We start from the raw sequence: 15006 nt of genomic DNA, 5'->3' as shown, positions 1-15006 counted from the left end.
GGCTTTCATGAACAGTTTGACAACTCCAGGTGATACAATTTTGATTATATATTGTACTTTATTAAATAGGTTTCACAGAATTAGATTGTTTATGCTAATTGAACCCATTAAAGGATAAGTTATTTTTGAGGTAGTGTAGAACTCACGAAGAAAATGAAAAATAAGAAATGTTATGAAGTCCAAAACTCTGGCCGAACTTAATAAGTTTGGGCATGAATTATGCTTAGATAGATTAAAATGATTATTTTCTTTTTAAAAAAATCATATGTCAATTATATCTCAATAAAGCTGGGAGGAAAAAAGAAATGCAAAAAAAAAAAGGTACAGGATATTTCCAATATCCCAGAAGACCTCCTCATGACCCTTTCCAGTCAATATCCTCCCATCCAGAGATAAGCATTATTCCAGCTTCCACCACCATAGATTAATTCTGCCTGTTCTTGAACTTTGTGTAGGCTGAAGCATAAAGTATGTAGTCTTTTAGATCTGGCTTCTTTTGCTCAACATAGTATCTCTGAAATGCATCCGTATTGCTGCAGAGCAGTGAGTCGTTCATTTTTTATTCTCATATAGGATTGCACTGTATGAGTCTACCACATCTTCTCTCTTTCAAAACAAAAGAAGTTTAGAAGTATTAGGGAACCCCAGTATTGAGAGTAAGAAAACAGATGCAGAGCCACAAAACCTATGGTTCTCACGTTATAGAATCCCCAAAATAAATAAGAGGCAGATTTTAAATAACTACAGTTATCACAGTATATAATTATTTTTAAAATTCATACCCACGTTCTGAAAAAGGACTTGGACCATATACATTTTTAAAGATGATCTAGCGATGCCCTGAACTTACAATCAGAAACAGATTTGAGTCCTCTGGTCACTTTGGTGTGACAGGGGCCCGTACATTTAAAGGAAGTGGAAAATACACTGTAATTAGAAAACAAATTACAACTACGTAGTAAATTTAACTTGACTGGTTCTTGGAAACCACTCTGAACAACGTAAATTCTTTGTGATATTCTGCTTTAACTGTGATATAAAAATAATAATATAATGATTTTCTCTTAAAGTTTATATCCTGTTAATAAAAATTAAAACTGAAAATTATATTGAAATTACTTTTGTCTTTTTTATATTTAAGCTTAGTAGAACATTTGAAAACTTTGTAGGCCTTTGTTATTTAGATTAACTGTCAACTTTGATGTGACTTTGTACTGTGTAAAAACCAAAATGTTTAACCAGCACGCGACCATGGGAAAATTGTCTCCTATTGCAAAATTGGAGACAAAAGAACTTCCATAAAGTCATTTTAGTTTTGGCCAGCTGGTTATTGTCAACTATTCAAGAAAACGTCAGAGAGGCCCTCCCTTAAAACTTCCTTCCCAGCAGGAATTCTTTTGACAATGACTTCTGTGTAGTATCTTCCTGTTACCATTCTTTTTTTTTTTTAAGCATCATTGAGGTAAAGAATTGTTCTGTGTTTATATTTTTTGAAGACATCTTACCTCGCTTAGTTTTAATATCACACCTGTAAATTTCAAGGATTAACATTTTTAATGTTGTTTCTTTTAATGGTATAATTAACATGCGTACAACGTACAGATCAGAAACCAAAATTTGATTTGATGGTGAAGTCATTTGCAGATGTTTTTTAGGCTCAGGAAATCTTCTTGCCTCTCACTGTATGATATTATTTTATCTTTTTTTTGTTATTGTAGTTTTCATATTTATAGTTTGATTTTAATTCAGTGAAGTGTAAAATTGTCTTGACCTTTGCAAAGGAAAAATAATTAACCTTCAAAAAAGAAGAGGGTGTTACTGATTGAGCCATAACCTGTGTTCATTAATTGATATGTTTTTCTTTAAGCTTCCGATAAGGGTTACTCAAGGATTTAAACCATCTTAAGAGACACTTAGTATTTACAACTCTTCTTAATTGTATCCTTTTCCTCACAGGGGACCATTTGCCTAAATCTTTGGAAGGGTTCTTTATCTATGAAGAAGAAGGCTCAGGAGTTCCAGGTTCCAGTAGGAAAGGAAATGATGCCATCGTAGTAGAACAATGGACCGTTATCGAGGTAATCTGCAGCTTTCTGACAATTTAGCTTTACTTTTATATTTAGTTTAACATGGTAAAGATCTTCATTGTCTAACACGGGCAGTATCCTTCAGACACCTTTGTGCAGTGTTCAGAATTTCATCACAAATGCATGAACAAACTTCTTTCAGATCTGTGAACATGGCTTTACCCAATGTTCAACTTTGTTATAAGACAGCAAAATGATTACCTATACATAAATAGCAGTAGATTCCCAAAGAGTTGGCTTTCTAATTCTAAACAAAGTCCCCCAGCACTGAGATTCTCTTTACACTTGCCAGATGGTGGAAAGTGAAAAAAAATTCAGTCAATTACTAGTATTTGATCTCCAAGTAACCCATGTGAACTATCAAAGGCAAAAATATCCAAAAGGTATTTTCTCTCTCAGCAGGCCAAATATGAACACACAGCACTGTCCTTCCTAATCAGAGATGACACTGCTGCTGTGTGCACTCTGAATTCAGATATCACCAAATGGAGCCCTTGAGGTGAATTCAGGTATATTGTGTTGTGTGTATGAGGCAACAGCCTCTTCCACAGATACTGCCGCCTTTCTAGTCTTGCAAAGGTTAGAGAAACATAGCCCATTTTCAAAGCAACTAGAAATCTCATTGAGGGGAATAAAAAGGATTTGGGGGAAAAGGTAAAGCTCCAAGGAAAAATCAATTCCAGCTGAGGAAGAAGCAGTGGACTTTCCACACTTAAGCTCCTCTCACCTTTCACTCACCAGTTCTCACTCTCCACTCTGGTCCTCACCTCCCAATCCTAAACCAGTGTTTCTGAAAGAGTGGTTTGTAAACTACTTGGATCCAAATCACCTAGGGAGCTTATTGAAAATACAGATTCCTGCCCTGCCTGACACATTAGTGTCTGATGCCAGAACAAGACTGAAGGAAGGCCCACACTGTGGAGAACCAGATGAAACCTCTCTCCACTCTGATCCGCAGTGTTTCTAAACTGGTTCGAGGGTTGGAAGGCAGCAGGTAGCAGAAAAGGTAGCCCAGGAAGACAGCAACCTGGTGAAATGGTACTTAATGGAACGTGAACTTCCCTTACTGGAACGCCCATCGCCCTTTACTGTAATCACTTTGGAGCTGGTTGTCTCTGCCATTACTCTACGCGGTTATGCTTACCCACCACACAGGGCTGTGAAATCAAGACGGATTACGGCCCTCTGCTACATACTCTGGCTGAGTTTGGGTGGCTCCTGACCAGCGTGTTGCCTACACCCATACTGAGACATGACAGGTAATGCCCAAGTATCCTTACATACTCTCTTTTAATTCTAAAATACGGTTTGTTTGTTAGATAATTCAATTTAACAAATGCCTATGTAATGCCTACAGAAAGCATTTCCCTGGAATTCTAATCTGATTTCATGGACCTTGGAGATCAGCACATGTAATCCCCTCCAGTTATATACGTACTCGCTGTTAGTCTCCTTCCCCAGGGCAGAGCCAGCGCAGGGCCAGGGGAGAAGGACTCCCAACTCAGGGCTGCTTTAGCACTCCGAACGCTGCCTCTTCCTGGAAGACGGCATTCCTAAACCTTCTTTTCTAACTCAAGGTGCCGGTGCTTTCCTACAGTGAAGACTGAGTGCCAATAAATCTGCAAACAGAAAAGCACCGCCCCCTCCGTAGGGCCCACGGTCCTGCTCCCTGCGGCGCCCAGCGCCCAGCGCGGATTAGGCTGCGGCGGCGGGTTGGGGAGGCCGGGAGCCAGGAGGGCCGCGCTTCGGCCTGCATTCCCCCGCCCCCTCCGGCGTGCTGGGTTAGCTTTCACCGGAGCACCGACTTGTTACGTAGCTGTCGCCACTAAAGTAAATGCCTACATTAATACCAAAATGCCAACACTTCACAAATACCAACAAATCCTTTTCTCCTTTTACTAACTTTCCCTATTTCCTTTCCTGGGAAGGAAAAATTGAGTTGTACTTTTTTTTTTTTGAGAATGAGATTGACAAATTCAGTCTTCTGTATAAAGTGCTTAGCTATCCCTTGGACTCAGATATGTTCCTTCTGCCCTCTTTGGCATCCAGCCAATGATTGGCCGTCCTGCCCGGGGACAGAGACTATCTACAGAGGACAGCACCTGAGCCTTCTCCTCTAGCAGAATCAGTCATGGTTTAACATTCTGAGTAATTGTCAGGTGTGGCTGAGGAAGACAACTCCTCCTTCCTTGGTCTGTCTCATCCATCCTTCTCACCTTCTCTGGTTTTCCTAGCTTAGTAATTTACCAGTATCCCAATGTCCCCACAAACTTTAAAAACATTTGATTGACTTGGCTCTATAATAAAGCCACACCTTCTTCAGGTGGGGAGAGAAATAAAGATGGATACAGAGAAAACTTACTCAAGCTTTAAAAGGAGGGATTAGAAGTAAGCAAAGCAATTAATCTGCTTTTCTTCTCAGAGATCTATTGGTAACTTCTCAGATTGTGATTGACAACTGCCTGAAGCATTATTTCCCATCTTTGTAAGATCTGTGACATACCTGTCATCACAATACAGCAGTAATTCTCAAGATTTGGTCTTCCAGCCAAGCAATATGAATCACCTGGGGAGCCTATGAACAGACACATGCTGGAGGCCCACCCCAGTGGGACAGTCAGAAGATTTGAGGGTAGGACCCATAAACCTGCATGCATTTCACACACTCCTGAAGATGATTACCACTTGAGGAACTTTGCAGGAAGTAGTGAGATACTGCTTCCCCAAAAATAAGACCTAGCCAGACAATTAGCTGTAATGCATCTTTTAGAGCAAAAATTATTATAAGACCCAGTCTTACAGTTAAATAATATTTTTTACTATAAGACCGGGAATATAATATAATATAATATAATATAATATAATATAATATAATATACTGGTTCTTATATTAATTTTTGGTCCAAAAGACACATTAGAGCTGATTGTCCAGCTAGCTCTTATTTTTGGGGAAACACAGTAAAAGGAACTCCTGTCCCCTGCCTTTCTACTACCCCTCACTATAAATCTGCTAAACCATGGTCTGTCCCACTTCGATCCTCCCTCAGAATAATTTGTATATCTGGACTTCTCATCTCTTTTTAGTCATTCTCCTAGGTGTATAATTTAGGGTTTCACTTGGCCTATTATGGTTAATACTTCCTAAAAGTACTCTGAATTCTGAGCCTTTCATGTTCCTTTTTCTCTCATGAAAACTACATTAACAATCCTCCCTCCCATTCACTCAGGGCTTTTGCTCTCATGAGTCTAAATATTTCCTAGTGAAATGAATGACTGACTGGGCACTAAATTAGACAGCGAGTCCGGAGAGCTGGATGCTGAGCCACAGAACATGGGCTGGATCTCCTTCAGCATCTCCTGCTTCTGGTTGGCTTGGGAATGAGGACAGGACAGGCAGTAAAGATGGGAAAGAAGGGCTTGAGTATCCTAGAAGGGGGGTGGTGGAGGAGCCTCGCGCCACACTTGACCACTGTGTCCGGGGTGCTGCACTGCATAAGGTCACAAGCTGGACCCAGTGATAAGGGGGCCCACTGGACTGAGAAGTGGCTGCATATTCTATTTGGAGCAGAGGTAGCCCCACTGCCTCACCATTCCAGCCTTTCTGTACCCCTCATATCCACCACGGCACTGGGGAGTCAGCATGGACGTTTCAGGCCTTTCATGGGGGGCGCTCATCTTCATGTGGAACTAAAATAGCAAAGGGCCTAAATTGCTGGGCTGCTCATTAAACTACTGCTCGTAACAGTGATAAACTGGACACAATATAAATGTCTATCAATAGAAACTGGTTAAATACATTATGAACTATCAATACAATAGAATAATATGAAGCTGATAAAAAGAATGAGTATATAGATCTTTATTGTCATAGAATTCTCTGTTGGCAATTATTGTGTTAAAAAAAAGTTTTGGGAAACCATTATAGTGTCATTCCAATTTTTAAAGTTTATACATTTTGAATGTATCTAGCAAAACTCTGAAAGGCTACATAGCAAATCTAGCGAGTGGATGTCTCTTGGGATTATGGGTAGAGGAAGGGGAAAGTGGGGATTTCTACTTTGTCTTTATATGTTTTTCTATGATTTGAATTTTTACAAGGAATATGTTTATTCTGTGATTTTTTAAAAAAAAATCGCTTTAAAAAGTAAAAAAAATCAATCAAGTAATAAAAAGATGTGGAAACTGTCGGCTCTGAAGGACCCTGTAGCTGGTAAAGCTTACACTTAGTACATAACCAAGGGCTTGCATTCAGGTAGGGACAGGTCAAGCTTATGTATTATATAATATAGTGACTAATCAAGGGCTAAATGAAGTACTTCAGTCTATAGTTTCTATAGGAGTATTAAAAAGAAGAGAGAGGGGCCAGCCCGGTGGCTCAGGTGGTTGGAGCACCATGTTTATAACGCCGAGGTCACCGATTGGATTCCCACATAGGCCAATGAGCTGTACCCTCTGTGTCCTACATAACTAGACTGAAAAACAACGGCTTGAATGGAACAGGGTGGGGGGGAGAAGAGGGGAGCGGTGAGGCGGAAGAAGGGGAAAAAAAGAAAAAAAAACAAGAAGAGAGTATAGATGGTCAAAGTTAGATGGAATCGTCAAATAGTGATGAGATTCCAAGGCAGCACCACCATTTAGCAGAACCCCACTTAGGATCTGCTTTTGATCCTAGATAGAAGGTAGTAGAAAAATGTATTTTAATAGTAGTAATTGCCCTTCTGCAACAAGGTACACTAGAACATACAATGTCTAGTGGTTTTTCATATGCCATGAACATTATGCAACATTGATGTTTGCTTTGTTCCCTCACATTTTGTAAGTTAGGTACACCTAACAGCCTGAAGGTAGACAATCTAGGATGAAGGTAAAGGTTCATTGTTGTTATCTGGTAACATATATTACTGGTAAAATCTGTTTATCCTCTAGCTTTTTATTTTTGTCCAAATATGCTGTCCCTGTGACAGTCACATGCTGGTCCTAGCTGTTTCAGTGCACACTAAGATAGTACTCACTGTCAGCCTTGTCATAGAAAGAAAAATATTACATACAGTTCAGCTTGGTCCAGGTGGTGGATAGAGCCTAAAAGTTCTCAGCCGCTGAAACTAGAAGAATATTCCAGGCTTTGAGCTACATGAATCTCATTTTAATTACATTTTCACCATTAACTAGCTATAGGACTTTGGAAAGTCACCTAACCTCTTTAGGTCTCAGTTTCCTCATCTGGAAAACAATAGCATCAACTTTACTGGATTGTCATGACCATTAAGTGAGATACCGCAAAGTATCCATCTACGCAGGGCCTATGCATACGAGGCTAATAGAATAGAGCTATTATGTGGGACCTAATCCTTTAGCTGAACCAAAATCCCGAAGAAGTTGAAACCAATTGTGCAAGCATGATGACTTGGCCTGCCCTAAATTGTGATATTTCAGAGAATGTAAATATTTCAGTTCATTCTATACAAAATCAGCACTGAGGATTACAAGTCAGTAAAAGAAACAGAAATAAGTAAACAATGACACTATAAAGATACATGCTTACAAGTATGCTCACACCCAGAAAAATGAGTACCTGTTATGATCTTTCTGTTGGGGCCCACATGTCTGAAAATAAAACTTAGAACTACCACCAGTGAAAACTTTCTTCCTTAAATATCTTTGTCTTATATACAACAGTGTTTTAAATAATTGCAATTTTTTCCTACTCTTCTATCACCTAAACCATAACTTGAGTGTTATACATAAGGTATTTTCCCTGGTTTCTTTCATTACTCAAATATATCCGATTATGGGATCGCATAAAGGTATTTTCGCAGTGTGTCCCTAGGTTAAAGTTGTTGCTTCATTATCCTAGGCAATATTACACTGTCAACAATTAAAACTGTGTTACCATAGAAACATTATAATGTGGTACTCTGATATCATCATTATTTCAGGGTTACTGTTATCAGCACTGAAAACTTGCCAGAATCCCTTCTTAAGTGTCATCCCTATATATTTATACAAATGGGCCCAATCCTTTTCTTTTCAAAAAAAATCAAGGTGAAAATTGATATTAACCTCTTCAGGGCAAATCTGGTAGAGGATCAAATTAGATGAACCAGAAGCTAGTATAGCTGACCTTGAAATAATCACCAGAATAAAATGGAAGTTGGAGCCAAAGTTCCTCTGTTTGGCTACCTCAGCAGGTCACTCCTCTCTCCCCAATAATAATCTGGGGCAGGGGCAGGAATGTGCGTTTTAATACGAATGAAAGGCGATTCCAATACACTTTCATAAACACTGAATTATAACATTACATTGAGAGAGAGAGAGAGAAAGCATTTTAGAATGAAGTTATACTGTACTGAGAATATAAAAGCCTGGTCCTTAAGGACAGGTATGAATAACAAAAAGAGAAAATTGTCTTCTCATTGTGATGTGGAGGGATGGGGTGGGGGTGGGGGTGGTGCTGCTCCCCTGTTCCATTTTCTGTCGCTCCTGCAGAAAAGGCCCTCAGTCTTGTGGTCCGCACAGCCCAGAAGCACCAGAAGCCTACGTAGTTATTTGAGACACTCACGTGCACCAATAATTCCCTCTAAACCCTCAAGTGGCAGCCAAAGCAGGAGTTGCATATTTATATACAGTCGAAGGAGAGGTTGCGGTTTCGTGTTTGGTCCTTTTCAAGTAGTTCTCTTTCCTTTCTGATTTAAGTCCTGTGGAAACAGTATTGTGTAATTCCATTGTGGGTTAAACTCAGTAATCTTGCAGTAAGCAACATTTTGATAAGGCTACACTTTTAAAAACTAGTCAGTTTGTCTATTATACATACTTCCAGTTATCACTCTTCCTCACCTGAACTTACATTTTTAATATTTTGTTAAAAATATTAAAAATATTTAATGTTTGTAATACTAAAAATTACCAAAAGGGGAGGAGGTAAATTGTGGTAGTATCCTTTTTTGTCTCTCACACACACATATTAATATCTGAGAAACAAAGCAGAGACAAAAAAAAAAAAAAAGCAGAGACAAAAGGCAAAGGAACTTGATGACCAGCACATAGTTACAAAGATGCAAGCTAAAATTTAATTTTATAATTTTGCTTTTAAAAGCTTAATTTTTACTTCATATTTTGAAAGCAGGATTCTACTCATTTATTTCCAAGTTGCCATCATTAAACCATGGCAATTAATGTGTAAGATGATGCAAAACTAATCAGACAATACGCATTAACCTAAAATTCCATTTCTTCTAGTCTAATGGATTTTGAAACCATGACTGAAAGCTTTTAATAAAAGTATTTTTATTTCACCAGTGACTAAGCAGTGGCAGATAAGCCACTCGTTTGAAACCAGCTCAGTTGTATTCAACCGGATCCACATTCTTGCATTTTATTTTAAACAGAATGTTCTTTCAGTTCAACTCAAATATTTACTGAGTGTCTGGTATGTACAAGGCAATATTTTACACACTCTAGAGGAAGACTATTGCTTCCAGGCACTGATAATCTGCTTGGAGAGACAACACAGTCACAAATAATAGGCAGAACAGATCATGACGCGTCCTGCAGTGGAGGTCTAGAGCAGGTATTCTCAATTAGGGGTGATATTGCCCCAGAGGGTGAAAATTAGTTATGCGAGGGTGAAAAAATCTTAGATATAACTATATTTTGTGGCCTTCCAAAAGGTCACAGTACATAAACAGGTACATAGCATATCTTTGATATTAAAATTTAATGGGAGAGGCTAGAAGAATTGGGCGTAGAATATCTAAAAAGGTGCCTTGGAGATATGGAAGCAACCTAAGTGTCCATCGATAGACAAATGGATAAAGAAGAGGTGGTACATATGTACAGTGGAATATTACTCTGCCATAAAAAATGACATCTTCCCATTTGTGACAACATGGATGGACATAGAGGGTATTAGGCTAAGTGAAATAAGTCAGCTAGAGAAAGACAAATACTATATGATCTCATGTGGCATCTAAAAAAAAAACAAAATAAACGAACAAACAAAACAGAAACTAACTCATAGATACAGAGAACATTTGGATGGTTGCCAGATGGGAAGGGGCTTGAGGGGGATGGATGAAAAAAGGGAAGGGATTAACAAGTACAAATTGGTAGTTACAAAATTGTCATGGGGTGGTAAATTAGAGCATAGGGAATATAGTCAATAATATTGTAATAACTATGTATGGTGTCAGATGGGTACTAGACTTTTGGGGGGGATCACTTCATAAGTTATATAAATGTCTAATCACTATCATGTACACCTCAAACTATTATAATAGTGTATGTCAACTGTAATTGAAACAAAAAAATTATTTAAAAAAATGAAAAGGCTCTGTGAGGAAGCAATAATGAAAAAAGGGTTGAATCTAAGGCAGATCAATATGATAGGGGACATCATACAGTACAGTTAAAACCATTTTTGTTAAATAAAATGCACATGTAGAAAGTGCATAAAATACAAATGTGCATAATTACAAACACTGTGTAATTACCACTGGATAAGAAATAGAATATTGCTGCTACCTTAGAAGCACCCCATTGGCCATTTGGATTTAAATCTTTTGCCCATATTTAAAACTGTATTTTTTTATTTTTTTATTTTTTATTTTTTGCCTTTTGTTTCTTTTTTTTTTTTAATTTATTGGGGTGACAATTGTTAGTGAAATTACATAGATTTCAGGTGTACAATTCTGTATTACATCATCTATAAATCCCATTGTGTGTTCACCACCCAGAGTCAGTTCTCCTTCCATCACCATATATTTGATCCCCCTTACCCTCATCTCCGACCCCCCACCCCCCTAAAACTGTATTTTTAAGAATTTTTTTTTACATATACTGAATATGAGTCCTTTATTTGTTACACATACTGAAATTATCTTCCCTAATTCTGTGTCTTATCTTTTTACTCTCTTTATGTCTTTTAATTAACAGAAGTTTTTTTTATTTTAAAATAAGCAAATGTATCCATTTTTACCCTTTTTGGTATGTTGTTTAAGAAATCTTTTCTTTACAAAAGCAATTGGGAGAGGTGAGGAGTGAATTATTTTTAAATGTGAGTATAACGTGAGACATCTTAACATTTCAAATTAATACAAAATTCTCTAAGCTATAGTTATTATAGGCTGGAGTGCCTAAAGAATACGTTTTATGAAGCTTAAAAGATTCATAATAGATATCAATGAACATCATTGTTGTAAAAAGACCTAGGAAGCCTTTTCTCTCTCCTGCAAGCCTTTGCTCACTTGCCAAGATTTTTTACGTGTGTTCTCTGGCATCAATACATTAGCATAGAAACCAAACGGCCACTTATTCATACATAGTCTTTGATTTTTCAAATATTTACTGTGTACCATTTTCAAAAGAGGCTTTCTGCTAATTCATGTGGACAATGCTGAGATGAGGAGACAAGTGACTCAGGTTGTGTAGACCTGGCAGGAGGGAAATGTGTAGCAGCGACCAACCAGGCGACCTGGTAAAGGGATTAAGCTCCACAGCAGGGATCCATGGGAGCCCCGAAAAGGGTGTATTGCCCTTCAACGGAGGGATCCCTGAAGACTTTCTGATGGCGGTCACACTTGAAATGAATGTCCAAAGATGGGCAAGCTGGGAAGAGGCAGAGGTGGTGGCCGGGGCATTCCAGGTGGGAGACTGTCACAAGCAGGAATTTCACCATGGGAGACTGGATTGTGGAATTCCCACTGACCAAGCAAATACGACCCTGGTTTTTATATTTTAAAGATTGTAGGAAGAGTCTCCCCCAGCTACCCATAAACTCTAAGTACTCCAGCTCTGTTTCACTTTTACCACACCCCACCGCTATCTTACCCTCTGGTAACCACTTTTAAGGCAAAGCTTTCAATGATTCATCTTTTATATGGAATTTGAATATCGCAGGTTATGAACCTGCTCCCATCTCTCTCCTTCCTTTGGCCATACTAACACCAGGACCTGTATGATCTGTTCAAATAGTCTAATTGGCCCAGGAAAAATGAACACTTGCTTTTATTTTCTTCATTATTCTCCATTACCATCCCAGAATAGTATAAACTGCAATGCTAATTTATGAGATGTCACAGAAGAATCTGCACTTTATCCCCCCCTGGTAGCTATTTACTTACTTATTTTTCAATTACAGTTGACATTCAATATTATTTTATATTAGTTTCAGGTGTAGAGGAAAAATCAGCACTTTTGCAAAATAGTCTACACTTATCCATTTATTATAAAGTTTCCCAGTCAGAATAGAATTAAACTAGGCCACTGCTCTCTCCCTAGTCAGGACGTTACTGAGTTCAGTCTATACTTGCTGTAGGGATAGTGTGGTACTGTGGGAATCAGAGGTGACCCAACACAAACTCTAGGTCTCAGTTTCCTTAACCATAAAATGAGGAAAGGAGTGTTTTCTCTGCCCACCCTAAAGGACTATCATAAGAAACAAACATGCTCATTTACATGGGAAGTACTCAGTACACCAAAAACACTACACAAATTGAAGTTACTTTTTTAGTTTAGCCCATAGGATCTTCTGTTACTGGGAAGCCAGACTTTTTCTTGGTAGTCCCTTGATGCCATAGCAAGCCCCTCTCCCTTAAAGGCAACAAATGCAGTCTTCTTTTTGTTTTTTCATGAAATACATGGATTAGAGAGGGAGGAGGAAATATTTATTGAGCATCTACTGTGCTCCGGGTCTGTGCTAAGAACTTTACGTTCACCATCTCACTGATATCTTTAGAACCATCTCTGTCTTACAGAAAAAAAAACAGGAGGCTCAGAAAGATTGGGTGACACGCTCCACATCACATAGCTACCCTGTTTCCCCAAAAATAAGACCTAGCCGGACCATCAGCTCTAATGCGCCTTTTGGACCAAAAATTAATATAAGACCAGGTATTATATTGTGTTATGTTATGTTGTGTTGTGATGTGTTGTGTTGTGATGTGCTGTGATGTGCTGTGATGTGATATTATATAAGACCCTGTCTTACAGTAAAATAAGACCGGGTCTTATGTTAATTTTTGCTCCAAAAGACGCATTAGAGCTGATGGTCCAGCGAGGCCTTATTTCCCGGGAAACACAGTAGTACGCAACAGAGCTGGGGTGCAAAGCCAAGGTCAGGCTGACTGTAAAGCCACACACGCTGTGTCACCCACACTCAGCTGCCTCGCCGATAAATACATCACAGAAAAACTGATGTGCCCTGACATTTCGTAGTGTAAAGCTGGAGAACTAGTCAAACCCATCTCCGCTCACATCCAGTACGTTTTGGATGAAAATTTCTGTAGGGAGGAGATGTAGGCCCTGCCCTCTGAGAGCATCCAAGGCATGTGAAGCATTCTCTGGTCCCATAATGACTCCAGCAGTCAAATCCTGTCAGAAATGTATGCTGCCGGGCAAGTATTCTATACCAGATCAGAGAATGGAATTAGCCCAGGAGCCATGGCGACTGTGAGGGCCTTGCTTGCCCTCACAAATAGTTGTCGCCTGTAAGGCTTCAGACCTCTTTCTCGTAGTTCTACCATGATTAAATTCTCCAAACCAAAAGGAGTTCTACAACTCACAGATGTTCTGAAAATAGCAGGACCTATTTTAAGTCAGAATGTCCCTGAGAAAATCAGAAACTTAGAGGTCTCAGATGTTTCAAACTGAGGATCTGGCTCTAAGCGCCTCCCAAGAGATAGGAAGACACTGACCTTCCAAAGTCTTATGGGCATCCAGAGACTGCCCTAAGATAGTTGAGAAACTATCTCCACATTTACTGTTTTACCAGATTAGTTATGGAGGAGAAGCCTGCTCTGGGACAGACATTACATCCCAGGGCATTCAGACTTGCCTATCCCATAGTCCTTTGGAAAGAACTTATCTCAGGGTCACCCACAATCCCTATCCCGACATTCTCCTGCTTTCTATTCAAGAAGAGTAATTCTATCCTGACCCATCCTTCTCATCTTTGGATAGTTCTAGGCCTAGTTCCCTCATATGATTCTCTACATGGATCATTACCCAGAAACCTCTTCTCTGTTTTCACATACCCTTTCCCTTGACTTTTCTCCCGGAAAATTTTTGATTCTGAGACATCCCTCCCACTGTTAATCAAATGAAATGGAGGAAGTGGAAGTAAATTACATTTGTTTTGTTCTTCATGCACATTGACTTATTTCTCCTTCACAAGGCCCCTGATGGGAAAGGAAAGTCAGATGATTTAAGGACTTCACTAAAGTCATCAGCTCTTACGTGCTGTGGTAGAGTCAGGATTTGAACCCAGGAACTTCTGGTTCCAAAGCCACTGCCTTTTCCATTATACCCCAGGCCTCCCAAACACAGATGGGCCTATTCTGTACCCTGCTAGTCCCTTCCCTGGACACACACATCATTACTGATGTCTCCTGATGGTTCAAGTTGTTCCCAAAAGTTACGATATATTTCATACCATGCATTTTCCTGTAATCTGAGGTCAAATTAAAATGAGATTAGACTAGAAACAGTCTTTTACAAAGAAAAAGAAGAAAAGAAATAGTCTGTCATTACCAGTTTGGGGGAAAGTTTTTTTTCCTGTTTCTCAAAATTCAACAGTATCAGTAAATTTGGGATAGGATTGACATATACCTCTGAAGGCGGGAGTTTCAATGTTGCATTTGTTTTCCAAAAAAAAGAGCTCAGTATAAAATGCAGCTAATAGTGAGGTTTTGTTCGGGGTTTTTGCATAATAAAAGTTGTAACTGAGCAACATTAGCTACAGACACTCCTCCCCACAAATCCGTGGAGACTCTGTGAAAAGCATTTCAGAGAAATCCAAACCCCAAGTAGTCTCTGGCACAGGGTAATTGGCCTGGATGATAGTTAAATAAGGAGAATACTGAGTAGCTGCCTACAAAAGGGCATCTGAAAATAAAACGAGCTGTGTGTGGCTCCAGGCCCCCCA

The 15006-nt window shown here is 39.1% G+C and overlaps 1 protein-coding gene across 6 annotated transcripts in view; it reads left to right on the top strand.

Annotated features, from left to right (window-relative positions):
* The window catches only part of RFTN2 (raftlin family member 2), a 62221-nt gene that overhangs the window by 39217 nt on the left and 7998 nt on the right, over positions 1-15006 (top strand). For all 6 annotated transcript variants that reach the window (XM_081052407.1, XM_081052404.1, XM_081052406.1 and 3 more), the window contains exons 7-8: positions 1957-2078; positions 3243-3346. In XM_081052407.1, the coding sequence (XP_080908533.1) occupies positions 1957-2078; positions 3243-3346 (226 nt within the window). The remainder of the gene's footprint in view (positions 1-1956; positions 2079-3242; positions 3347-15006) is intronic.

Source organism: Rhinolophus hipposideros (assembly GCF_964194185.1).
Source record: "Rhinolophus hipposideros genome assembly, chromosome: 6".
In the NCBI taxonomy this organism is placed as follows: Eukaryota; Metazoa; Chordata; class Mammalia; order Chiroptera; family Rhinolophidae; genus Rhinolophus; species Rhinolophus hipposideros.
This window is presented reverse-complemented; position numbering and strand designations above follow the sequence as displayed.